Source organism: Idiotropiscis lumnitzeri, chromosome 7 (genome assembly GCF_059441095.1).
Source record: "Idiotropiscis lumnitzeri isolate Australia: NSW breed Sydney's pygmy pipehorse chromosome 7, RoL_Ilum_1.0, whole genome shotgun sequence".
Lineage (NCBI taxonomy): Eukaryota > Metazoa > Chordata > Actinopteri > Syngnathiformes > Syngnathidae > Idiotropiscis > Idiotropiscis lumnitzeri.
Genome location: NC_142397.1, coordinates 11919733 through 11946079, shown reverse-complemented (window position 1 = coordinate 11946079; position 26347 = coordinate 11919733). Strand labels below are relative to the sequence as shown.

The following is a 26347-nucleotide window of genomic DNA, read 5'->3' as shown; positions in this document are numbered from 1 at the left end:
ACATTTCAAATCAAAGTGTCACGTATTAAATTAATTGATAAAGACAAAAATTAAGGACATTTTCAATATAATTATAGTTTTCACCAGTTTTGAAAACGTAAAATGTAGTTCCAGTCAAATTTATTTTTTTAAACAAGCAAGTTCGGTTTTTTTTCATTTACTTGGTTCACTCCAAAAAAAAAAAAAATTAGGAAATTATTAGTTTTGGTTATTTAATTTCTGTAAGTTTTTCTTAAGTATAACAACCTTGTGCTGGAGGTTAGAGTGATGTCAGGTTTTTTTTGTTTTTTTTCGTGTTCCATGTTAGCGACTACTCATTTGACATTCAGACTGAATGTGCTGTTTGTTTACAGCAAAACTTCCCTGGGGAGTATTTATAATAACTTCTGCTCATTGACTGCAGCTCATTTCATTTGTAATAAACACTAATAGGGAAACATTTAATGCCTCCAAGGTAAGTGGAATTCTTCATCGAGTGTGCACTTATTGACTATTGTTGCAATCTTTTTCCCAAAACTCTCACACTGACTAAATGTTTGTATCTAAAACAACGGTAACAATGCTGCAGTTTTGAATTTTGTGCTAAGAACTGAAGTTCATATCATAAGGTAACAGGTTATTTATTTTCAACCATCCATGAATGTTGTCATTCTGGCAAGGTGACGCAACGGGCAAGAGTAGTGTAATATTCATAAAGAAATGCTTGTTTGGAATAGGAGTAGAATATAACTGGCCATGACCTCAACCCAGTGAAACAGTTTTGGTATTAACTCAAGTTTACAAAAAGTGATCAGTGACCCGAAACAATACTTTTTTTGAAGGTGGTTTGTGGGTTTGAGTTGTGGATCTACGAAAGCACAACCCTGAAGATGACAACAATTGATTAGTCTTAGCTCCATCACATTCATCCGTTCCATTGACGGAGCATTATTTATGGACAAGTCCTTCACTATGTGGGCAACAATGACAGTTACGTGAAAATATAGTGAAAGTCCTCTGCTTGCCTTGTCATGTTTATCGTTGGAAAACCTGAACATGAGGTCTCCGAGGTCTGGATCGCTCATTCATCATTGTCTTTTCGCTCTCGGACATTGACAGGCTTGTATGTGAATAGACAAGGAAGTATTATAATATGACATACAATGTGCTATTTTCCAACAATGGTACACCGAAAAAAATATTTCTACCTGAATATAGGGCTGAACAATGAATCCAGTTAATGCAATTTTCAAATGAATGGCTGCAATTTGTAGAATAAAAAAAAATGGTGGTTGGATTCTTCTGAATTAAAATGTGTTAATTCCAAATTTATCTTTCCTTGACTTTCATGAAGTAATAAAAAAAAAATCATTTTCATTCTAACTCTCGAAGATGGACGCTCAAGGTGTTTAAGGACATGCCAGTCTACACGAGTCCAGGATTTCAGCTAATTTTGATGTGTCAGATATATGAGACAGTTGACAGCTTTAGTGGTTGTTAGGTTTAGAGGGGAGCGAGATAACCCTGGTTGAAGTGTCTTCTAGCAGTCACTACTGAGGACTAAACACCTCAGACGCTCCCCTGACTGATGAGTGACAGGTCATAAGCTCAAGACAGGGAGAATCCAGAAAGATCCAAAGCCCGTTTGTCCTCTCTCCCTTGTCCATCTCCTTACTCAGACTGAGTGCAACCGGTCGTCAGGCATGCACCGCCTTTGCCCACACAAACAAGACCCTCTGATTACCAATTAAAATGGACAGGTGAGCAGAATGCATACAACCCATACAAGAGAGAACGTACTTTGCAATTTAACTCTCAACGTATGTGTATGCTAGTGTAGTTGCATTGCTCATGTAATGTGTTTATTGCACATAGATATCAAACATGAACTGCAGACCAGTAATGGATAAAAAAAATCTCAATTGGAGAAGGCAAATAAATTACCAATTTTAATAGAATTGCAAATGGTTGACAACAGTCACATTACTGGTTTAAATATTGTGACTTTTCCGTTGCCTCAATCGAAAGCAGATGCATGCATGAACACAAAAAAGTGTCTATTAAAGCTCACGTCACTGAACAGACTCATGTCACTTCATTTCTCCCAGCAAGGCTAAAGTGCAAGGCCAGTGAGAGGGAAATGTGCACCATCTGACTTTAACTGATTGGCTGACAATCAGTTCAGGGTGTACCCCGCCTACTACCCAAATCCGTCTGGCATAGGCTCCAGCATGCCTGCGAACCCGGAGAGGAAAAGCGGCTCGGATAATGGATGGATGGAATAATTGTTTCTAAATATAAACAAATTACAGGTTCAACAACATCCCAGAAAAAGTTGAGTTCAACCTCTATTTTAAACAGATTCTGAACAATGACCGTTACTCAAGAGAATTCGAGTAAGCGCAGGTATATGCTGGAAAGTTGGCCAGGCGATCAATGATGGCCACTATAAAGTGGGTGTTTGCAGACCACCTTTGACTCTGATGGTTCCTGTTTGGGCGTGACCCCCGCATGGCATCTGCCTCGCTGCAATCTGGGGATTTACTTTAAAAAGACAATAGAGATGGCAATAATAATTCACAGGGTTCAAGATTTTGTGAAATACAATGGCATTCACCACACGTATCCATGAAGCTCAAAATCCGACTTGCCTGCACCTCCATCACATTCACCAAAATTGCAGGATATTGTCTGTGTCAAAACATGGATCCAGTTCCAACAGGCGTAAAGTTTAGTCTACTTCCAGCCACTGAAATGTCAACTGCACCAGGGGGGGATGTAAAATAAAGCACCCTTGAAATGCTGGAACACTCGGCATAGCGCAAACAGTCCACCAAATTGCCAAACAAGCTAAACACAACACAAGATGCGCTAGTTTTAGGTTGGAGTGCAATTGCAGTGTCTACAAATATCGAGCCCTTAATGTCAAGAAGTAGATGTGGAAGAGGAGGAATTGTGAGAACGAGATCCTTCCAAGGTCATCTCTGATTTATGATCCAGTTAAATTGTGGAATTATACATGAGCCTGTCTGATTTATTTCTTCATCAGGTCTGGAGGCTACAAGGGTGTGTGGCGCTCATTGGATTGAAACAGGTTTTGAAAACTCGGACAAAATGGTTTGTATGAAAACATCTTTGGAAAAATGTCACTATTTCATAACCTGTGTGAGGTACATTATGCACTAAACAATCATGGCAAATGGCAAACAGATTCTTGCAAGTAGACTATTTTTTTTCTTGGCTGTACAGATTTTCTTAAATGGTTCATTACCTTAATCACAGATACTTTGACTTTGGCAATGATGGAAGGAGGCGTTCACTCACCACACCCAGAAAATTCAGGTAATCAGCCTGAAACCCCACCCCAAGTCACAGGACAGGTGATGTTTACGACGCTAATACACCTCTCCCCTTACTGAGTTGTATAAAACAGCTCACACTCCATCCTCCTCTCGCACTTAGAAACGTGTTAAAATTCAGCCTCTCACTCTTTCTTTCTGCCAGCCAGCCAGTCCCTCTGTCTCTTCATTAAGCTCTGCCACCATCATGGCTGCAGGCTTATTGCACTTAGATTGGCTTCCTTCTCTGTCCCTCACTTAAAGGCTGCTGCACCAGGGGACTTGAAGCGGTCCTGCTCAGTCGGTCAGTGGGTCCTAAAAGTGCACTCTACCGCTCATCCCCTCTGGCCCAGTCTACAGCAGGCTACTCAGTCCAAGAGTTGCCGCTTAAATAAAGGGTTGTAATTATGGGACCTGCTGAAGCCAAACTCTCAGGAAGTCAAAAGCACAATGTGTGCTGAGAGAATGCGTTGTGAGCCAACTGGATCTGTCGACTGAGTGGCAGAATAATATATATATATATATATATATATATATATATATATATATATATATATTAATTATAAGAGTGAAACAGCAGCCCCAAAATTAACACCCTGGAAAAGTCAGTACACACCTAAAATTCTTGTCAGAAGAAATTAAAATGTGATAAGACGATTCAGAGCCGATCATATCAGTGAACACATAATGAACAGCCGAGCTCCAAAAAAAAAAGTGAAGAATGTAAAATAAAGGCATAGATATTCAACTGCTGGAAGATTTATTTTAAATAACAAATGTTGAAACAAACATACACACATTTTGTTAGACAAGATAAATCACATTCATTTGTCAGATGAATTTGAATGCCGGCTCAGAGGTCGTCTTTTCCCAGAACCCGTTGGGACCTGTAAAAAGCATTCAGCTGGGATTTTAAGATCATCTGGCGTTCCATTACCTATATACTGTATTCTTGAACAATGACTGTTCATCCGCTTGATTGGTCTCTGAATTCTGAAATTCGTCATAGTCTTTGGATGCCATCACTGTTCATGCAGATTACCTGTTTACAGTAGCACAAACCCGACAGGTCAGTATACAGAACAAACACTATCAGTCACTCGTTCAATCACATGAGGAAGTTTGTCCAAACATTTAACTGTTTATAAAACCAAAAACACAACAGGAGGACAAGTTGTTGTAACATCTTTCTTAAATTTTCCCTTAATATGTAGCTGGAAAGTTGAAAGGTTCAATGAAAAATAGTACTATTAAGATTATTGTGTGAAGTTTGTTTTTGGCCTTCTTAGTTTACCAACTGCACATAATCCCCACTTGCTGTTTTAGTGTGGGCAACTATTATGTGTGTGTGCGGGTGTGCACGTATGTGTGCGCTAAACCTTGATAGTTTGATGTTATGTGAAAAGGGTTGACAGTATTGCAGCATTGGCTTCAGTTGACACCTTTTTCTCTTTTTCTAGGTTCATATATATGTCTTTGAGTAGTGACAATTTCATTCATATAAAATGACAACAAAAAAACTTGAACTGAGTAATACCATATCAAAATCCCACTAAATCGAAGCATATCAAATCAACCGGCTTTAGAAATGAACTGTATGAATTGTTTTGCAACATTTTTTTTTTTTTGGTGAGAGATCCATATGCCTACTACACATGTGGATTATATTGATAGTAGGATTAAATGTAGTAAAAGAACCATACTGAAAAACTAAACAACACAAAATCTCAAAATAAAGTATTTCATGTGAACGAATGTGTACCTGCGATACCTCTTGAGAAGCAACCTGTCCATATAGGTAAGACTGCTTTCAGGGAACTCCACTTTGACGGGCACCTTGACGGGTATGTTTTCCCCCCATCTTTCTCCTTCATGGCCGCTCTCTTGAGGGAAGTCAACTTGGGCTGCTACACCTGACATTGATACTGGAGGAGAATGTACAAAAATAACGTTGCATTTCAGAGAGCGCAAAACAAAGCCCAGAATGTGTCAGACAAAAGTAGAAGATGCAACTTCTTCTCTAGGAGAAAACACCTTTTTATTGCTACCTACATTGACAAAACAAAGGCAGACAGCAGTAAGGCCCGTACAGACTAACAAAGAGATGCACGCAATAGAACAGGAATATTACAACGGCACGAGAGAAGAAAAAACACAGATTGAGGGAAGAAAGAAAAACGTTATGATTGCTCTCAACACTTTAGAAGTCCACAGTGGCATCTTAAAGTGGACCTGTGAGCCAGTGGCTTGACAGAAATAATTAGGGCTGAAGGGGCTGGCAGTAATTTGCAGAGTAGAGCGGAGAGGGAGAAGGGGGGGGGGGGTCTGTCCAAGTGTCAAGGCAGAGAATAGCGGGAGGGAGGTTGGGGTACACCTAGAAACTCGAATAACACCACTAATAGCACATAGATAAATACGCAGACATATGCTGCTGCACTCGCACACCCAATGAGATGGAAGGAAGCTTGTTTAAATACACATCCGCATGCACATGGCTGAGGGGACTGAGTGCTGCCGAGTGGCGTACAGCCACCCATAGCACTTCTCTCATTATCGCAATATGCAACCGTCGTGGATTATTTTTCTTCCTGCAGAAAGCACTTTCTGGAAGGCCTTAACACATCAGTGTAGAGGCAAGGAAAGGGGCAGCAGGAACACTTGGGACTTTGTGAAAATGGCACAGGAGTAGGAAAGTGGAGTTGTTGCCTGCGCAGGATAGCAGCGCTGAAAATGTTTGGCCAGAATTCAAGTTGCTGGCCATTAGGGCGTGTTATTTAATGAAACTCATTTTCAGGTGTGATGTTCGCACAGCTCAAAATTAAAAATGTTCAGCAAAATATGAAATGGCTTTAAAGGGCAATGCGACAAAATGGTTCAGCATCAGCTGAGCTCCCTTTTCTTTCCAAGTGGTGTACTGTATGTGTCCAAATACATAATGCAATCGTAATAGCGATGACAGAATTTAAAAAGGAATCACTTATTCTTAACAACTAACCTTAATGTCCTGATTCATGCATTATATCTCACCTGTTTGAGTCCATATTGTTACTGGTTCTACGGCGCCATCACACCTTTGATTTCTCCACTCCTTGAGAGCCTCCTGGAAAGATCGAGCTGACTCCTCCTCGTCATACTCTCCACCAAGAAGAGAATTGGCTAATTCCTTTTTCGCACACTTATTGTGTTCTTTTTTAGTCATTTCCGCTCTGGTCTTTTCCCCATAATTCCCAATAAACATCTGCAATAAAAAAAAATTAAGGAGAAGCACTGAATTAGAAAGCATGCCAAAATGTGATGCAGGCTAATCTTTCCTAATCTACTACTATAAAAGTACTATAAAACACGAATAGAAATTGAATTAGTCACAAAAATCATGTTTTCTGATGAAGGATCACCAATTCTAATCTGAAGACGGTGTACTGCCTTTGTGGAGCTGAGTAAATTATACATTGAAGGGACAAAAATACAAGGGACAGTTAATGAGATTCTTCAAGGCTGTGAGTATGTAATTGCCAATATGTGCTGGCAAAAAAAAAACATCATTGTCTCCACGTTTTATATGAAAGCTCATTGGTGAGAATAATGTGATCAAACTCTAATTAGGCAGATCCACATCGAAGTAGACATAATTGCAGGGTGCCATTTCCTCACTTTCAAAAAATAAGGTCCATTATATGGTGTATTAAGCATTGAATTGAATTAATAAAATCCATTTCTTCTGTTATCAAATTGATTGACAGTCAACTCTGTTAAACATATAGTATATTCATAGCATGGAAAAAATATGTTGACAATATTGGCCTGATTCATCAGGTTTACATGGTGTGTCCCCCCTAAACGCACATCTCTTAAGAGCTAACGATGAAATAGTGTTTTGCACGTCAAAATTCTGTGGTTCAGGCTTCAAATCTTGCTGTTTCAGCCTTCACATTTAGAGTTTACTCCCAAACTCCACAAAGTAAGGCCAAATTGAACCTCAAACCGCAAGCAACAAATATTAAATTAGAATTTGTTACCCGCACACCAACAGCTCAGGTACCTCTATACTTGAATGGGTGAAACAGTGGGACACGCAACATGAATGCTGATTGAGCTTCTCTGTACCACAGGCAAAACTCATTTTTCTGTTCCTTTAATAACAACTGATCACTTGCGCTGCTCAGGTTAACCAACATGTCATCTTTAACACCACTTATCGATATGAAGACTGTTATCCCGTCCTTGAATGTGTCAAAAAGAACCCCCTAAACCATGTAGACTAAAATTTAAATATGGAAGGCTGACTACTGACAGCACACTTGAAAGGGTTGATGACACTATGATGTCATTTTCAGTTGACAGCAAGCCACAGTACAATGCAAAATGCTTAATTCATATCCCACAAACACAATATTAATTTTGCGATACCATGTATAGGCTAGTGGGGGCACATCGTAATTATTTTAAAGTACATTTTTTATTTGATTTCCCCTTTATTATATATTTACATGACACAACAGTGACTAAATAATACATACGCTATAATGGAAAGTAGTCGGTGTACAACTTGTATATCAGTATACTGATGGGAAAATGAAGCTTCAAGATGCTTCATGAGCCACTTGCTGTTTATTTAGCCCTCTAGATGGCATTCTTTTTTCAACATAGGGTTAAAAGCACACTGACTTGCCTTTCCTTAAACCCCTTACTTTAAACCAACAGCGCCATCTAGAGAGGTCAAAAGATAAAAACTGGTTCAGGAAGCATCGTGAAGCTTCATTGTCCCACAGGGTAAATTTACTGTACCCTCAAAATGACTCAACACAGTTATTCATGTCAAAAGTGATGGCAACTAAGGTGAGTATACCCTGAGGTGAAAATGTCCTCTTTGGGCCGAGTTGTCCCAGTTAGTGTTTCATGTGTGAATGGGAAGCTGGTGTGTAAAATTTGGTGTTATCGCTCTCACACTGGCCACTGGAAGCTCAATATGTCTCTTACAATATTGTCTCTCTACATTCAGATGACCGAGGTCACAATAAGAGTGACAACACCTGGCAAAGACTACGACGACACATGCCATTGGAAAACTTAACTGCTACCAGCGTAGCTGCAGAGGTTGAAGAGATGGAGGCTACTTAGACCGTACGTCACACAACACATCAAAGTTGTCTGTGCGGCTGCCGTCCCAGAAGAAACCTTTCTAAAAATACACAAGAACGCCCTCAAACAGTTTGCTGAAGACAAGCAGACGCAAGCTATAGATTACTGCAATCATCTCACGTGGTCTGATAAGATCAAGATAAACTGTGAGGCAGAAGCAGGTAAGAATGGAAAGTGTCTTTGGGCATGGCTGTTGATGTGTCATTGTCTGGGGCATGAGTGCTGCCAGCAGTGGCGAGCGACGGTGAGGCAAATATCAATGCCAACATGTACTCTCACATAATCGATCAACACCACCAAGACGACTACTGCCTTGCTAAAAAAAAAAGTTATGTGTAAATGTGATGGACAGACCAAGCGTGCCTCCAGACCTAAACCCTCGTAAAAGATTCGGCCACAACTTTTTTAAAACACAAGCTCCAGTCAGACGTTCATGGGAGACTGCTTGCACAACTGCACCCCAGCTTCACCCGAGGGGGCCAGACACAGGGCAAACTTCACCCTTTCACTGCACAGAACTGTATTCATGTCTAATGAACACATGGTTGTGTTGAACAGATGAGATGAAGAAATTCCCCGTGAGCGCATACATTTATCGTCCAGTTACACAAAATATGAGTTCATGAATGTTTCCGCATTTCTTTTCCATGATTGCCCAGGGACGCTTTTCTATTAAGAATTCAAGTTTTGCTTTAACTGCAAGAACCAGAAAACGAAACGGGGAATCTGCCTTGGAATATGATACGATGGGCCGTGGCTATGAATTTGCACGTTTATCTGTAAAGGTGACCACTGTCATTCAACACTGGTCAAACGACGTGCTTACGTTTTTTGTTCGTGAGTCCCTTGTGGTCGCTAGTCTACCTGTTCAGACCCTCAGCCATTGTGAAGCAACAACTTCAGGAAGGCGTTCAACCAAACTGAAGATTTTGTACTTCTCAGGCATAGTCGGAACCATAAATGCCATGGTACCATTTTTTTTTTTTTTTGGGAGAGCAACCTGGCGTGATCTCAACTAGCTTTGGTTATTCCAAGCAAGGAGAACCCCTGGGTTTTTCCATTCTCTTTGTCTCCCCTTTTGTTACTTTTACTCTTGCCTCGACTTTCCTTCAACTTGCTCCTCTGGTGCTTTCGAGACAAAGAAATTCATCGTGACTCTTCATCATCATCATCATCATCATTGTGAGCCAAGCAAGACAATAGTAAGTGCAGCTTTAAAATATACAAGGATTAAAGTTGCTGCACATCACGTTTGGGAAAATGTGGGCTTTGTATGCTCCACACGTCCGCCACACTCATTATTCATCATTCATAAACCCACTTCTTGTTCACCTCAGCTATAACTTACATTTTATCTTATTCACCTTTTTGTGTTTTCTTTTAGTTCAGCTGTAAATTCAGAATAGACAAATAGTTTCATATAAAGAAGTCCGGTGTGACTTGTGTGTGTAAAAGTATTGACCTCTAATTTGGAACAGTCGAACTCCAGAATAGTCAATTGTAACTCCTTCATAAATAAAAGACTGATTCAGAGGTATTCCCTTGTTTTCCTTAATAAATAATCCCAAACCAGACTTGGTCACAAACATCCGCCCGCTGGATGTCGTCGCCTTGAAGAGGAAGTGGATTGCATCATCAACGTACGATGCGCTAGAGAACTTAACCCCTAAGAGGGTCAAGGTCGCTCAGGTAAATAATTGTATCAACACAAACTTATCTTTTGCTTGCGACTCTTTAAGAAACATTCATTCATTCAATATTAAAACGCTACTGTTGGTGGGGTCGTTGGTCACCACGGTGGGGATGATCCGCATCACGCAGCTCGTTGCAGCTGCTGTGTACGGACTTGCAGATAGTACAAATCGGTGCCCAAATGTGGATGTGTATCCTTTAAATGTGTATGTACAAATTTTACAAGACTAAGGTGACGAGAAACTAGAGATGCCCAGTAAACTATTGAAATCAAAGTAATATTCTATTTGTCACTCCGTCTCTTGTTTTGTCTTCTTCTGCATTCTTTCTAACACAAACGACACCGAATTAGCTGAGCAGCAAGAGATGCATGCGTCAGCTGCATGTGTTTAATCCCCTAGCCTTTGCATCCTGCCAAAGTACACAGCTGAGCGTGATTGAATAAGAGTATGGATGGATGTGTGCGCTTCATACTGAAGTGGGCATCCACCCCAACATAACAAAGGAACTCAAATGAGAAGTCCAAATGACATATTATAAGATATGATCTGCCACTAACAGCATGGGTTGACCCAGCCAGCAGTTAATATAAGTACACACGCAAAATATCGCAAAATTGTGCCACACAGCGTGAGGACAATTTTTTTAAATCCTAGGCTAAACTCTGATCTCTTATTAAAGGTTTGGTGATCTGTTTCATTCTTGTCTTCAATTGTCCTTCTGTTTTATGGCAAATTATTACACAATAAAAAAATTCCCATAGTGATGGAAAAATGAAGCATCATGATACTTCATGAACCAGGTGTATTTTTTGACTCCACTAGATATTACTGTTTTTTTTTTTTAAAGGGGGCTTAAGAACTGGAAAATCAATGTAGTGTGCTCAATGTTGAAAAAAGTGTTGTAGTACGGTAATTTGTCAATGGGTGGTGCTGTTGCTTAATGCTGTGACTTTGTGTATCGCGAAGAAGACTCTTTGTTTACTTTCGTTTTTTTGCGCTGCTGTATGTTGCTGATTGTTGCGCACTTCAATGAAGAACGGCTCACGCCACAAATTCAATAAAAAGAGAGTACCATCCAACTGGTTACAATATGTACTTTTGTTTGCCTCAACGCCTATGTCGATGAGGAGTACGCATTTGAGCATATAGTAACATGCTCTGCTGGACATTGATAACATTAAATAAAAAAATAAATAAATTAAAGAGACATGTTGTGCATATTTGTAATTAAATTGTTGCCATAAATCTGGTTATGAAGTATGCACTCCTATGTAATCCCCGCCCCCAGTAGCGCTGATGAAGAATTGTAGCTCATTCCAAATCCAGCATTACTAAATGCTTCAATGCAGACTTCTAATTTCAGTGATCATTTTACAATATTTACCAGTAATGAGGAATTTCAAACTGATTTCACCCAAAATTGGAGCCGCTCAATGGACTGAAAAGTCAGAAATGAATCAAACAATATGAGCAGCAGCAGCATAACAATAACTATAGCGCTTTTATAATATTTGACATCTTAATGAAAAATTACTGAATTGATTTAAAAGTTTTTTTTCAAAGCAGTAAATCTGAAAATCCATGGATAAAATTATATTAAAAATATAATTTGGGTTAAAGAGCTATGTAATAATACAATCCATCATTTAAGAGTGAGTCTGAGCAGGAGTGATTATTCTTGTTTTGTCATCACAGCAAAGAACACCTGAACGTGAACAATAATATGGAGCATTAGTGCCCCCCTTAGGTGAACTCTATCAAACCACGTTTAGACTACATACTGATGTTTATTCTGCTCTAAAGTATACATCTTTACCATGATGCTATGACTGTAAATGCAAATGAACAATCCGTATCGTTTCAATTCGCTTTCTTCAGACTCCAAAAAGAAAGTTGCACGCGCAATCAGGATCCTATGGGCATGCAAAGAAGGAAAAGAGGACAGAGTGAGGGGGCTGAAAACAAACAGGTACCCTAAAGCATTAAGGGTCCAAAGCCATGCTTGAGCATACCTCAACAGTGGCTGCCAAGCAAACTAGCATCGCTGGGTGAGTGATGAGCAATGTTGTCTCATGAGAAAAAGTTCCACGATTCATTTCAAGAGTAGTAGTATATAGTAGATATCTTGCAGGGAAAGGGAACTTGGGGTCATTGTGACAAAAAGACTTGAGACTTGACTTGGACTTGGGAGTTAAAGATTTGGGACGCAATGGTTGACTTGACTTGACTTGATCCTTGGGCATGTTGGGAATCTGAAATTTCGGTAAAACATGTTGAACCGTACGACAAAAGCTCCTACATTGCTGGTTAACTTCTGTAGTGTGACGTCTAACGTACAATAGCCACTCCCCGAAATTGACGACTACGTTTAGGTGGGTGATGGCCAGCGGCCGCACCACGCACATCCAGCAAAGAATATTCCCGGGACGAATTTTAGTCCCAGTACGTCTCTGTTGTTCACATGATGCATTCAAGTTCAAAGTTCAAATATAACATTTTGGTTATGATATACAGAAAAATATGAGTATGCTAGGAACGTCATTGCTGTTGGGGGAGGACTAACATCAATCATGTCGGCAGAAGCCAAAGGGGTGCTGAGAATGACTACTTTTGGCAATAAAAACTACAAGTGTGCGGAATGCAAAATTAAAGTGTTCCCATTTTGTAACAGTATGGCTTGAAAAGAGGACATGGTGAGTTAAGAGTTGAGTAAAAGTACTGATGGTTTTAAAATGTCAATCATTGCAAGTTACAAACAGTACATGGCATACATTTTTGTTTTAAAATAAAGCGTTCATAAATTAAGAAAAAGAGTACTTTGCAATTTGTGGACATCTCTGTATCTCATGTTATTATTAAGTAACCGAGTCAAGCAGGTTGCGTGTGAGGTAGAAAAAGGAGGCAGGGTTAATTGTCACGTGTCTGTGCATTTTGAGATGGGGAAGCTTCTCACATCATCATCAGGCAAGGTCAAGAGCGATGTAAACATGCAAGAACAAGGAGGATTGATGGGAGACGCTTCATCGGTTTTCTCTGGAATTCACTGAATGAGGGTGACGTTAAGGGTTAAACCAGCTTTAATTACAAATGAAACACATTTTTAGAGATAAAGTGCTCCTTTTTATCCAAGGGTTGGTTCCGAAACTGTTCTTTATCTATTTTGTATGTTTTTTTCTGGTGCATCACACATTTGCCAGGCAGAGTTCATTTAACTCAATCATAACTGCCCCGTATGTCAAACTGAATTATAAAATGGCCAATAGGTTGACTGAATCACTGTACAAACAAGTGCCCCTGAACAGAGAAAAACAACATCAGAAAAAAAAAAAGGGGCGGGGGGTCGCATCAAGCGCATTACTGATGTGGGGCAAACTTGAGGAAAAAGACAGCACTATTAAGCAATCAGTGAAGAGCGAACGTCACGTCATAATTGTTGTGCACAATGTAATTTGAAGACATATTCCTTTAACGCCAATATTTAGGAAATCTCGTCAAATTCACAAGAATTCAGCCTCAGCAGAGTAAGAATCAATTCTAAAAATGAATCTTTTGTCCACTGAGAAAAAATCTTTCCTTTTAAAAAAAGAGTGTAGACATTTGTGCTGAACACTTTATGTTTCAATACCTATGTTACATACCTCTGTGTGTGTATTTTCCCCAAAACAAGTAGAAAAGCGGACACAAGTGTGCATTGCCGTCTAATGGTGCTATAAAGCTGGCCCTTATTTCCCCTCTTTCGCCTGGGGATAAATTACAGTCACTCTCTCGAGACCAGGCATACTATCAGGCAACAAGCAGCATATCACTACACTCTTCTGTGCTGTGCTGGAGGAAATTAGTTCCCTTTTTTTTCGCCTGAATGGGTCTGGAATACTGCATAGTGTTAAGCATGGTGTGCGTGCGCATGTGTTATGTTTCTCAAGTGGGGTCCACAAGTAATGAGGAGGGGAGCTGTTGGGCGGTGGTGATGACGGTTACGCCAGGCACATCAACCTGGACCACGCAAAGTAGTATAGTCATGATTACGCAAATTATTATTATATTTTTTTTTTATCGTAAATTCACTGTGCGCCTTGATATTGTTTTATGATTAATTTCCGCCTCCCTGGCACACGTCTGTGTGGTACTCATACATGTGTTTAATTTAATCTCATTTAAATTGCTACTGAGTCATGCAATAAATAAAAATTGAAAGGATGGCTGAATTAGTTTTTACTTTACCAAGAAGAAAAAAAGTATTAATAACAAAAGTAGCAATAATAACAATAAAATACAACATCAAGCAAGCAAATATTGACAATGAGCACCTGACAGCGGTTTCCCATGCTCAAAAGGAAGTGGGAAGAAGTCGACTATTAAATCTCACTCCTCTATTTTTTTTTATTTATATATCAATTATTTGTCCATTCATATTAACAGTGGAGTGGTAAAAACACAAAAAAAAAACTTTTTGTTGAATTTACTCAATTTTATTTCATCAAGTGGTTGCACGAAACAAAATGATCTGGATGCATTTTTTTTTTTAGACTATACCTTTTCACACTCGACTTAAAAATATCTGGACAGGTGATTTTATCGTACGAAACCAATTAAATAAAAATATAACAAATATAAAACTGAGGAAATTCAATACACCATTTTTTTCACTATTGGCTGCAAACCATTGGAGTACTTATGCGTCACAGTGCAGCTGCATACTAATTGGAGCACGTGGCCATTAGTACATAAGTATAGATAAACATCGTATTGTATAATTATAGGTTAAAATAGTATGTGAGTCTCATGTGTGTCATTTACAGGCGTTGCCATGTGTTCTTCCTGGTGACTATAACGCTTGCCATTAAGCCCATCACAAAGAGTACTGCAGATAGATAGCCCATAAAGGTGCAATTTAGCTTCAACATCAATTGCACTATCAAGTGAAGTAGCACATTACATTTGAACTCACCGCGGGTGAGTCGAGTGGGTGAGTCGGCACCATCCGTTTCGCTTCATAGTGGTGCGTTTAGACCGATTGAAAAATAAAGTTAGCAAAGGTCACAGATGGAAAAATTAGCTTTCTGCTAAATGTGGTGAAAACATCTCCATGTCTTTGTTCTTGATTCATGTATGTGCATGTTACGAATAAATATATACATATATATTTCTTTTTTGAATGAAAAGGTCAGTTGACCCAGCTCATCTGTTTTTAGCGCAAATTCAACCTCACTAGAATAAATGTGAGCAGTGAAGTGATAATAAGAGTGAAACAAAGAAGATGGAAAAACACCAAGGGACATGAGGGAGGGAAAAAATCCAATTTCGCATGGGGGGGGAAAGGAGTCATAAGGAAAGAAAAAAAAAAGGTGTTAATATCTGGCACAGAGTGAAGTATATCAAAAGATGTGAGAGAGAGGGGGACGTTTATTTGACAGGAGGGACATCTGACAGGAATAGGAGCGAACAGACAACTAGAATTAAAAGCAGCTGAGGTCATAAGATGGAACAGTGTACGTGGAGTATTAAAAAATACCCCAAAATATTTGTTGTAATGACTGCATGCTATGTTCTTTATGTGAATTATGCACTGAAACTTTTGGAGTCTCAGTCATTTAACGGGACTGTATTGGGTATGCTCCACGTAATCTTGCACACCTCATTGTGAGCCCATAACACCCTAGGATTTTTTTTTCAACCAAGCCACAAAGAAAGCCTAATAATGAAAGAGTTGTATACAAAGATAGCTGTTGATGATTTTCAGATAGGTGTACACAAGATGTTTTAGAAGCATTCCATTGAGTATTTCTTTAGTTAAATGTGTGTCCCTTTCAGTGAGGGGTCACCACAGAGTTACTCGCATGATGTGTGTGGCACAGCTTTTACACTGGATGACCTTCCTGAGGAACCCCACCCATGGCAGTGGCGTGGAATATCTAGTTTCATTTGTAATGTAGAGCAAAACTTGATATTTGACCGTCACAAATATTTCTGCATACCTGTTGATCAGTTCTGCCGTCTCCCTGTCCATAGATTGGTCCCCTCATGCTGCTTTGCCGTGTTGTTGTCTGGGGACAACAACATGTTTCACACAGAGGGAGATGAGGCGGAGCTAGGGAGACAAGAGACAGGCATTGATGTAAACATCAAATTCAGCGTAGTCAATTTGAGTAGAGACATGTTAAGAAAAAAATTAAGTGACACTGGTTTACTTTAATTTGAAGGCTTTTTGACCACATTTTTTCCAAAGGATAAAAAACAAAATTGTTCAGCAAAAAAAGCAATTTACCAGTTACAGGTTCATCCTTCAACACTCGGATCTTCACCTTGCCCGCTGATGATTGCTGGGAACAAGGAACAAACAGTTTAAGATTGCAACAAACGGCTCCCCTCCAATTTTTGAGTCTGCAAACCCCTGGGATGTTAGATTTGCTATCATTTCTGTTTTCCAAATTTGAGAGTTGGTTCAGTTGGTTCCATCATTCATTAGGCACATTTGGTTTGTCGTCACTATTTTAGCCCGTATTCATTCGTCAATGTTAATGTGCATCAGAAATGTTTTACATTAAAATACTATTCAATGGATGTCATCGCAGAACAAACTGACTACTTTTACTTGATAGTTACAGCTACTAAATTATTGAGAAGATAGATTGAACAAGCATGTAAAAAAAATGGGTACCTTTTGGGTATTCTTGGTTCCTTGTGTCACAGCACTGCTGTTTATTGATGCTAATTGTTCTGATTTGCGATGAAAAAGTCCTGGTTGCCTAAATGGAGAGACAACGAGTAGGTGATTGTCAATTTTAGTTCGATAATCAACCGTACGCACTAATACATTCGATAGAACTTCATGACAGCTGTGTCTCTTTATGGATATTTGGATTGGTTCTTTTAAAACATTCCCCCATGGGTCCTTAAGTACCTTTCATCCTCGGTTTAATCAGGTCTCACAAGACTTGCCCTGTTCAGTTTCTTTTAACGGTTGGACATCTACCATACCGTGTTCCCCGACCAATGCCTCACATTGTTGTTCTATAGTAGGTGTCTCATATTCACAGCCCTGTCGTATACGGTAATTTACTCACAGATAGACTTGTTAATTTTATCTTGCTTTTGTAACTGTTTAATTCATTGAAGTTGGACATATTGTGGAAGCGTATTGTTTGTCCAATAAATCTTGGTTGTTCTTTTGATTTCTGACTTCATGCTGTGGTTTGAGCCACTTGCCGCCAGTAAACTAGAGTCATTGATCGTATTTTTGGCACGGATATAAACAGGCTATATAATGAAAGGAGGAACCATCCACTTGAGCAGCTCATTTCAGAAGAAAGTCATTTTTCCGAAAGGTATTGGATTCAAAGACATGCCTTGACATTCTTGGATCCAATTTAACAAGTGAAATACCTTGAGGGACTTCACTGCAGATTTAAAAAAAAATCTAAATAAATAAAAAAGGAACAAATTTAAGGGGGAAAATAATTTTGAATGTAAGAGTTTAAAACTATGATGAGGTTATATACTGTTACATTTAATAGAAAGTCCTAGTAACATTATATGTATATATATACATATATGTATATATATATATATATATATGTATATGTATGTCCTTCAGATCATCTGGCTTCTGATCTGTTCTGCAAATAGACTACAATATAATATTTTATTAGATAAATTTGAAAATGTCATAACCCATTAAAACTAACTGCTTTAAACCACAGAGAATTATGTTTCTGTGGCAAAATATACTGCAGCAGGAATACTAAATTTGAATTAAGAGTTTTGTGAAGATGAAAAAAAGGATTCCTCATTTAGGCAGGAGTTATTCATGCTTATCACATTGAATTATTTATGCTATTGTGAAGGCTGTTTATTTTTGGTTGAGCTAGCAAACTGTCACAGAAAGTCAAACAATATGCGTGTAAAAAAAATAAAATAAAAAAAAATACGTGTGTTTAAATGAGATGACAGAGTTGCCAACTCCCTGAACTCTGTTGGTGTGTTGTGCTGACACTGAGGGTGGGCGTCAGGTAATCACCCCAGCACCATCTCCGTGGCAACTGACTGTCGCCAAGGGAGACAACTGAGGAACACCTCTGCTGGTGCAAGGTGACAAGTTGTCCCTTCAGGACATTAAGTCGAAAATATTTTTCAGACATTGATGTGGGCATAAGTAGAAATGTGCACATGAATTTTGGTGGTGAGTGGTCGTAGTTTCCCAACACTAAGCCTCGTTAAGCATTTTCTCTACAGTGAATGTGTATGAGGGGGAAAAAGCTTGATGCCCATAAAATCTAAAATACTGTGGTAAAAGTCATACCATCCTCCTCTACTCTTCCACAGGCATCACCCACACTCTATTCAACTGGTTCTCATCTTACCTGTCCGGCCACACGCATAAAAATCAAGTCCTTCAAATCCATCCACTCCTCTGTCATTTCAGGTGTGTCCCAGGTACCTGTCCTGGGGCCTATCCTGTTCATCATCCACCTCCAGCTCTGCGGTAATATTTTCGCTAAATTTAACATTGATTTCAATTGGTATGCTGAAGAAACCTTGCTCGACCCCACCACCAAGCCCTCGTCCACATTTCCATCCACCTCCCTTATTGACTACACTTCCGAAATAAACACCTGTTTCACCCAAAACTTCCTGACAGTACATTAACAAAACTGAGGTTTTCTTCACCGGCACAAAGTACACTCTTTCCAAAGCTGACAGTTTTTTCCTCACCAACGACAACTGCACTGTTCAGAGGTTAAATGTCTAGTTGTCATCCTTGACAGCACACTTTCTTTCCATTTCCACGTCAATAACCTACTTCCATCTACGTAACATCAACCGCCTTTGCACCTCCCAGACCACCCACACTGCTGCCATCCTTGTCCACAGTGTCATCACAGCTTCAACTGATCCAGAAATCAGCTGCCCACATCATAACCCAACTCCCTCTACCCAACACATTACCACTATATATATATATCCCAAAAATAAAAACCATGTAGAAGACTTTGGCCTATTCCACCAAAAAAAGCGTAAAGGAATTGTTCTTTAAGACAAAGTATAGAGCTAGTAATATCTACAATCCTTCAAGGCCGAAAGTCAAAGCCACATTAAAGCTTGGAGTCGGGCAGGCCCAATCATAGAAGGATGTACTACATTTGCTCCAAGCCATCAGGCTGACTTTATTATTGCCCGTGTAGTGGTCACAAAGCGATTACAACACACATCCTCTCAGCAAACTAAATTTGTACATCTATTCTTTGGACCCAAATAACCGAATCCACTTCTAATACGAGAATAAGCCATCCATCTACTCTGGGAGCAGTGTGATCTTGGGGACAAGCAAAGAGAAAAACAAAGTGGTGCATAACCCAGAAACACAACAACCTGAGTAACTTGAGCATAAATCACAGCTTGAAGAGTTGCGGGGAAGGCTTGTCAAAGATGCACTCCTATTGTACTGAGGAGGAATATTTAGAGGGCGAACTAAGAGAATTTAATCCTAGGAAACCTGCATGTCATAAAGCAGAGCATAAAAAGAGGTGTACTTCGCCAATCAGAAAAGAACTGATGCTATGATTCATGAACAATGATAATATGATTATCTATAACATTTGGAATGTCAAATATGAAATTGCTGACAAAACATGGAAGAAATCTACATCAGTTCTCCAAAAGTACTGTATGTGCACAAAATGCATTATGAGCTGATGAAATCGTTGACCCTCATGGTCAGAATTCAAAATGATGTAGCTGGCACGAAAACAACACGACATGTGAACAGAGGACCTTCATACCCACAGGTACTTGTGAGACTTTGGGCCTTAGTCACAGTCAAGCGAATTCTAAACACATTACCAGTAAATTTGACAAAAATTTGTCTCATTTCATGAAATTTAGGTTCTTTACTCAAAGATGTTCTGTTGGGTACGTTCCATATGTGTGTAAGCAGTTTACAGTGTAGCTACCGTAAGGCAACCATTAAATTTGAACAACTCTTGGTTTAAAGCGGTGCAGTTCTTCAAGTTACCATAGAACACAAGCACATCACAAGAGAAAATTAAATGTTGTGATTTATAGAGTGCCGTATCAAAATCACACAGGCAGCTGGGCCCACATCATGCATCATGAGGCCAGCGAAGCTGTAAATGTTGCAGTATTTCAACATGACAGGAAGCATTTCGTTCACGTGCTTATCTGTTTAGCTGCTACACAGCCCTTTTCCCATATTGATTTATAGCTCATTTATTAGGATGGGATGTTGGCCCTCCATTGTTACGCAGCCTATTCGAGTTGTCTTAGATTCGAAAGCGGACTGGTCGGAGTCTATGACAAAGTAGTTTTGAATGGAAAAAAAAAACCTCATAATTGCGTGTGAATTGATCGCAAGGTCATCTGCATCAAGTCGGTGGCGTGGACCGCTATACTACCAACCTTTTTCATTAAAACATTTAACAAGGAGTCGGACAGAAAAAAAATGGATGAAAGAACCTACACACAATATGAAGTAGATATAAAAAGCCTCCACAGGGCTAATCACAAGGTTGTTTTTTGTTTTGTTAGAAAAACAGAGACAATTCTGCAATTCTAATCTGGGTTTTAGCAGCCTCAAATGTTGTGGAATACCACAGTCATGTCTGACCATCACTTTATAAGATTCAAAGTCCAGGCTCTATGGCTTCATCCTGACCATAATCAAAGCTAGAGCAGCCGCAATATTAGTTCTTCAACCACCACTGCGCTCTCTGAGCAACTGCCTCTGGCAAGCATTTCCATTCCTTATAGTGGTTCGACTAATAATCTCACTAATGATTTCAATTCTGTTCTGTTAAATGTGCTTGACTCAGTATCACCAATTAGACTTGAAACTCGCCCAAAGAGGCTTACTCTGTGGTTTACAGATGAAACATGCACACTGAGCGCAACTGGCGTGTGACTAAACTATAAAAGTCTTCCATGGTGCGATAGCTTCTACAAAGAAGCTCTTTATTTCCTAAAACTAATTATTTGTCCAGAATAATCAATCTTCATAAAAAGAATCTTAAATACTCATTTGATACGGTAGTAATGCTAATGCAACAACAGCTGACTTCCAATTGCTCCTCCCATTCAACTCACAATTTCATGCATATTTTTTATTTTTTTTTTTTACTCAGAAGATTCGACTCATTAGGGATGAGATTAAGGACACCGTTCCTAAAACTCAAGTCAAATCCCGCGATTACTGACGTTAATAGGGGCATTAAGGCTGATAATATTCTGACAACTCTTTCACATCTCTTGAAAGCCTTACAAAACTGGTTAGTGCAGCAAAACAGACGACTTGCACGCTCGACCCGCTTCCTGGCAAACTCGTTAAAGAACTGTTTACGATTTTAGGACCCTCCATCTTAAAAGTGACTGGTACAAGATCGGAGGTTGACCACATCCTTGGAGGTGCTACTATGGATATTTCTAGAATTAAATAGACAGCCATACTATTTCATTTATTCTCCTCATCTATGGTCCAATCTCAAAGTTTCTCATTTTTTTCCTAGCCCTCCTGACAGTTAAGATCAGGGGTTGTCATGTTTGTCAACTGGGGGCATGTGAAGCCCTTTCAGACGTTTCTGTGATTAAGGGCAATATAATTAAGTTTGAGTTGACGTGACTTCCAACACTAATGAAATTTATCAACGACAAATGCCTCTTAACAGTGCTACTGTATAGTTATTCTTTATCTTGGTTTTGGACACTTTATGGGGTGTTTGTTCATTCTCTACTCTTAAACAGTTTTTTCCATTCTAGTTTAAGTGCCAAATTTAAGCACACCACATCACCTGACCATTAACTGCAAACTCCACTCAGCTCTTGGATATTATTTTGTAATTCTAGACTGTTTGCTTTCTAGAATTATTTCAAGTTCAACAATTCATCATTATTTTATGCTGTTTATGAGTCTAGCCAGCTTTCCAATAATATCATCATTAAATCATTTGAAAATAGAAAAAGATTAAGAATGTACGGAACGATTGAAACTCATATTCAACAAAAATGGTCACACCTAAAATCTCGACCTCGATTGACTTTGTATTAAGATGGTAAGAGATTGAAATTGGTGCACGTTCACTCGTTTTAAAGGATAATAGCTTTTGCCACGAGATAATGAAACATACATCACCGGATATGATAATGCACATCTCATGAAAATCTATTGTTTTCAATTTTACACACACACACCTATTCATACAAATGGGGATGTGGCTGTGTTCAGAATTAACCAATCATATTCAAATACATGTTAAAAGGGAGTCAACACACACCTGCCCTAATTTGAAGTGCCTCTGATTGAGCTTAAATAAAGTTCAGATGCTCGAGTAGTCTGTCTGACATTTTTGCAGTCACATCTTGCATCACAAGCTATGGTCTGCAGGGAGCTTCCACAGCATTAGATGGATCTCAATGTTCAAAGGTATCAGCCAGGAATCACACAAATGGTAGCAAAGGTTTTGAAAAAGTTTTTTTTTACATCACCAAAACATGGGGTGGGTAGACTTTTTATACCCACTGTAATAATCCATCCATTTATTTTCTATACTGCTTATTCTCGTAAGGATTCTGGGTGAGCGGACCAGGTGAGAGACAAAAATAATACTGTCAATAGTTATCCGTACAGAATTTAATTTAAGATAAGAATATTCCTACAATTTGACAAAATGTCATCCTTTACCTAATATTACCCCTAACGGACACCCGATAACCTACTCTAATGTAGTCGAGTAAACACCTCTGCCAATATTTGAGGACATATAGGCATTTCTAATAGTTACTTCCAACTGTCTCCTACATGTCTTGACTTTTACAGGTCGCCTCCATCTCCACCGCACAAGTTGCACCAACGATACTCACCCTCTCTCGCCTTTCTCTCTTCTCATACTCTCTTTCAGCTTTTGTAGTTTCTCTTCCAGCTCATTGCCCTGCTGGGCCAGAGACACCGTCTCGAACTGCAAGACGTGTGGGTTCCTAAGGTAACACACACACACACACACTTTTATGAATCCAGTCAATGATAGTCAATCATACAAATGACGCACTCCATCAGATTAGCAAGCGGGGGCTCTCATCGATATGTTCAATCAATCCTCTGCGCAGATTCTTGTTGCCATGGCTGATCAATATTTTCATCAGTTAGTCATACGATAAGTGTAGCAGCAAGCTCAAGCATCACTTCAGTCAATTACTGGCAGGCAAATGAAAAACTATACATGGACATTGGACTACATTTCACAGGAAGTGCATTAGAAGCAATAAACATTCTGAACTGCAAAAGATTAATTGTACATCTAACCAAGCAAGTAAATAATTGCAGACAAATGATTCAGGTTAACTTGTAGCATTTTTTTAAATCACATATTTGAACTTACCTGGCAGTGAATTGAAAAGATTTTGCTTTGGGAAGCACCACAAAGTCATTGAAATTCATGTCTCCACTTGGGTTGGTAGGCTGGCGTCTTTTTGGGTGGCTTTTACCAGATTACTTCTGCAATAAAATCCAAGAGTAGCGCCATTGAGTAGATGATCACACTCACTTCAAACTAATTCATACATAGTACAGCACCAATGTCAATGACTTCTAAATGGATGCTGCTGTGAAACCATGACCAGCGCAGACAGATTTGCCAAAAGCTATACAAGGTAGTTAAAACGAGTGGCAGTAACTGTTTAAAGGGCTATTGAGGAATTAGTTAAGTGAAGCATATTAGGTATATCGTTATAACGAGAGCAGTGAAACTGCCAGCAACACACATGAAACCATAATTGGGCTGGTGAATGATGGTTGTTAAATTTCACTCAAAGGGGAAAACATCGAAGAAAAGACAAAGCAACTAGTTCCATTCAACCCATGATTTGACAACAATATCAAAATCAACAGACCATCCGTTGACCTATTTTCCAAAGCACTTGTCTTCATTAGGGTTGTGGGTGAGCTGGAGACTATTCCAGTTGTCATTAGCAAAGGGGTTATGTGAGGAAGATCTTGGATTAGACGCCTGCCAAACGCAGGGCAGATATAGACAACCATTCACGCTCACATTCACAACTTTGAACAATTTAGAGTCCTATTTAAGCTAATTTACATGTTTTTTACATGTGGGAGAAAGCTGGAGTAACCAGAGGAGAAAACTCACTGCAGTCAGGTGAGAACATGCAAAGGTCATAGCTGAGATTTGAACCCCAAACCAGTGAACAGTGAGGCAGATAGGGACCTTATAAACTGTCCGATACTAATCAATTATTGAGATAAGGGTTGGGTATAGCACTTAGAGTACAGTGAACCCTTGTTATAACACGCGTCATCTTTCCTGGATTTTTTTTTTTGTTGCAGTTTTTTTTCAGCTTTTCTTTTTTTTTTTTAAAGTGCATTGTTTTCTGCATCCTTATTGGCGAAGAGGCTGACCTGCGTGAACAGTTTCCGTGCCTGCACCACAGCCTTCAGTAGAAAAAAGAGGCTAAAGCGGAGCAGAACGAAGAAGAGGCAAAGTCAAAGGAACGGTAAAATATGCGAGTCATAATGTGTTCAACTTCATACTGACTATCAAAAATATTATTTTACAGTAATATTCCCAAAAACGGTCGGTTATATTGCTTAATTTTTTTATTTTTTTTCATGCCACACCTGGACTACTGTATTTGCAGAAAACCAAAATAGGTCCAAGCCAATTACAGAACAAAACCAACACTGCGAGGAGACATACCACTTGCGCCACAGTGATTCCATGCAAACACATTTCAATGAGCAATACATAAACAGGAAAAATGTGGTGTGCAGTTGAAGTCATTGTGAATTTAAAACCTTCACTCTAACATAACAAAAATCAACTCTTGTTACAAAAAGCTCAAATACACTAATACCTGAGGATGTGTCAGTATCAGATTGTTATCCTGGTTTGTTGGGTTATTCACATCGTTTATAGTCCACACGTTGGGCTCATATTGGAAATTAAAACCGTTAAACGGGAAATACCGCCTCTAATAAACAACTCGGCTATCACAGAGATGAGCTGAAGAAGGAACACGGCGTAATAGGGTAAATAAATAAACAAGTATTACCATGCTTACGACGAATATGTTAAATTAAAACAAAGGCATATCTGAAGCTGCCGAGTCACCAAAGGCAATATTACATCATTGACACGCGTATATTAAGTCAGTATAAAATTTTATATTTAGTCACTCTAATAAACGTAATGTAACGTAATGGCAAACATAACGTTCACGCAATTTAAAAACATGAGATAACTGCATGGATTAAACTCACCTGACGTGTTATTTTTTAAACAGTCTGTTAGAGCACTTAAGGAGTCCTACGTCAATATGAAAATAATTTATTCAAGTTGTTATAAAAACGTGTTTATTGTCGCATGTTGTTTGCCGCAAGCACGCGACCGAGTCGCAGTGTTGTTTCGGGTTTCCATGACAACCGAAGCACGTGACGCAAGCTCGCCTTCTCGCGATTGCGGTGCAAATGTCGAAATTACGAGGTCTTGTTTTATATTAAAAAAAAATAAGTTATAATAATCGCGCAGCATTTGTCTCTTCCTACATATCATTCGAAGTATTTGTGTAGATATAAGCACTTAAATCTTTTAAATTGGTTGGGATGATGCTTTTTATTCTTTCATATTGTAATGATGATAAATAATACTAAAGTAATTGTAATACGTTGAAGCAATGAAACTAAATTAAAAATGTTCAATTAGTAATTCCGGAATTTTGAAGAGTTTGTGTGCTTTTACTCAACTTCTACCCATCCAACCATTCTCTTCTGCTTATCCAGAGTTGAGTCGAGGTAATATCCAAGTTACGTGGATCAACTTATGGAATTCACATGTTCTAAATGTTGGCATTTATATGTTCATGTCTATTAAATATATTATTTCAACAGCCAAATGAAAATAACAACATTTTATTAAATTCTTGTGTGTTGTTTACCTTGTGAAATGATTTCCAGTTCTGATGAATGGTCTTGATAAATGGTCTTTCACTTGTATAGCACGTTTCCACTTATTAAGGCTTGACATACCATCAGGAGCAACTGGGGGTTCAGTATCTTGCTCAAAGATACTTTGATATGGTCACAATGGCCGGGGATCGAAATGACCACTCTCCCACTGAGCCATGCCGCCCTTGAAGTGCCCCTGAAACAGTTTATTGATTGATATAGTGAAGCAAGGG

At 39.0% G+C, this 26347-nt stretch overlaps 1 protein-coding gene across 1 annotated transcript; it reads right to left on the bottom strand.

Moving 5' to 3' along the window:
- Nucleotides 1-4171: 4171 nt before the first annotated feature.
- zbbx (zinc finger, B-box domain containing) lies at nt 4172-25578 on the bottom strand. Its single transcript, XM_088301322.1, has 9 exons — nt 25431-25578; nt 23536-23651; nt 23021-23134; nt 16809-16896; nt 16416-16470; nt 16126-16238; nt 6345-6555; nt 5080-5242; nt 4172-4359 (listed from the first exon to the last, which is right to left on the bottom strand). Exons 2-9 carry the CDS (start codon nt 23592-23594, stop codon nt 4356-4358), a joined length of 807 nt encoding a protein of 268 aa, XP_088157448.1. The 5' UTR covers nt 23595-23651; nt 25431-25578; the 3' UTR covers nt 4172-4355.
- Between the last annotated feature and the right edge of the window lie 769 nt (nt 25579-26347).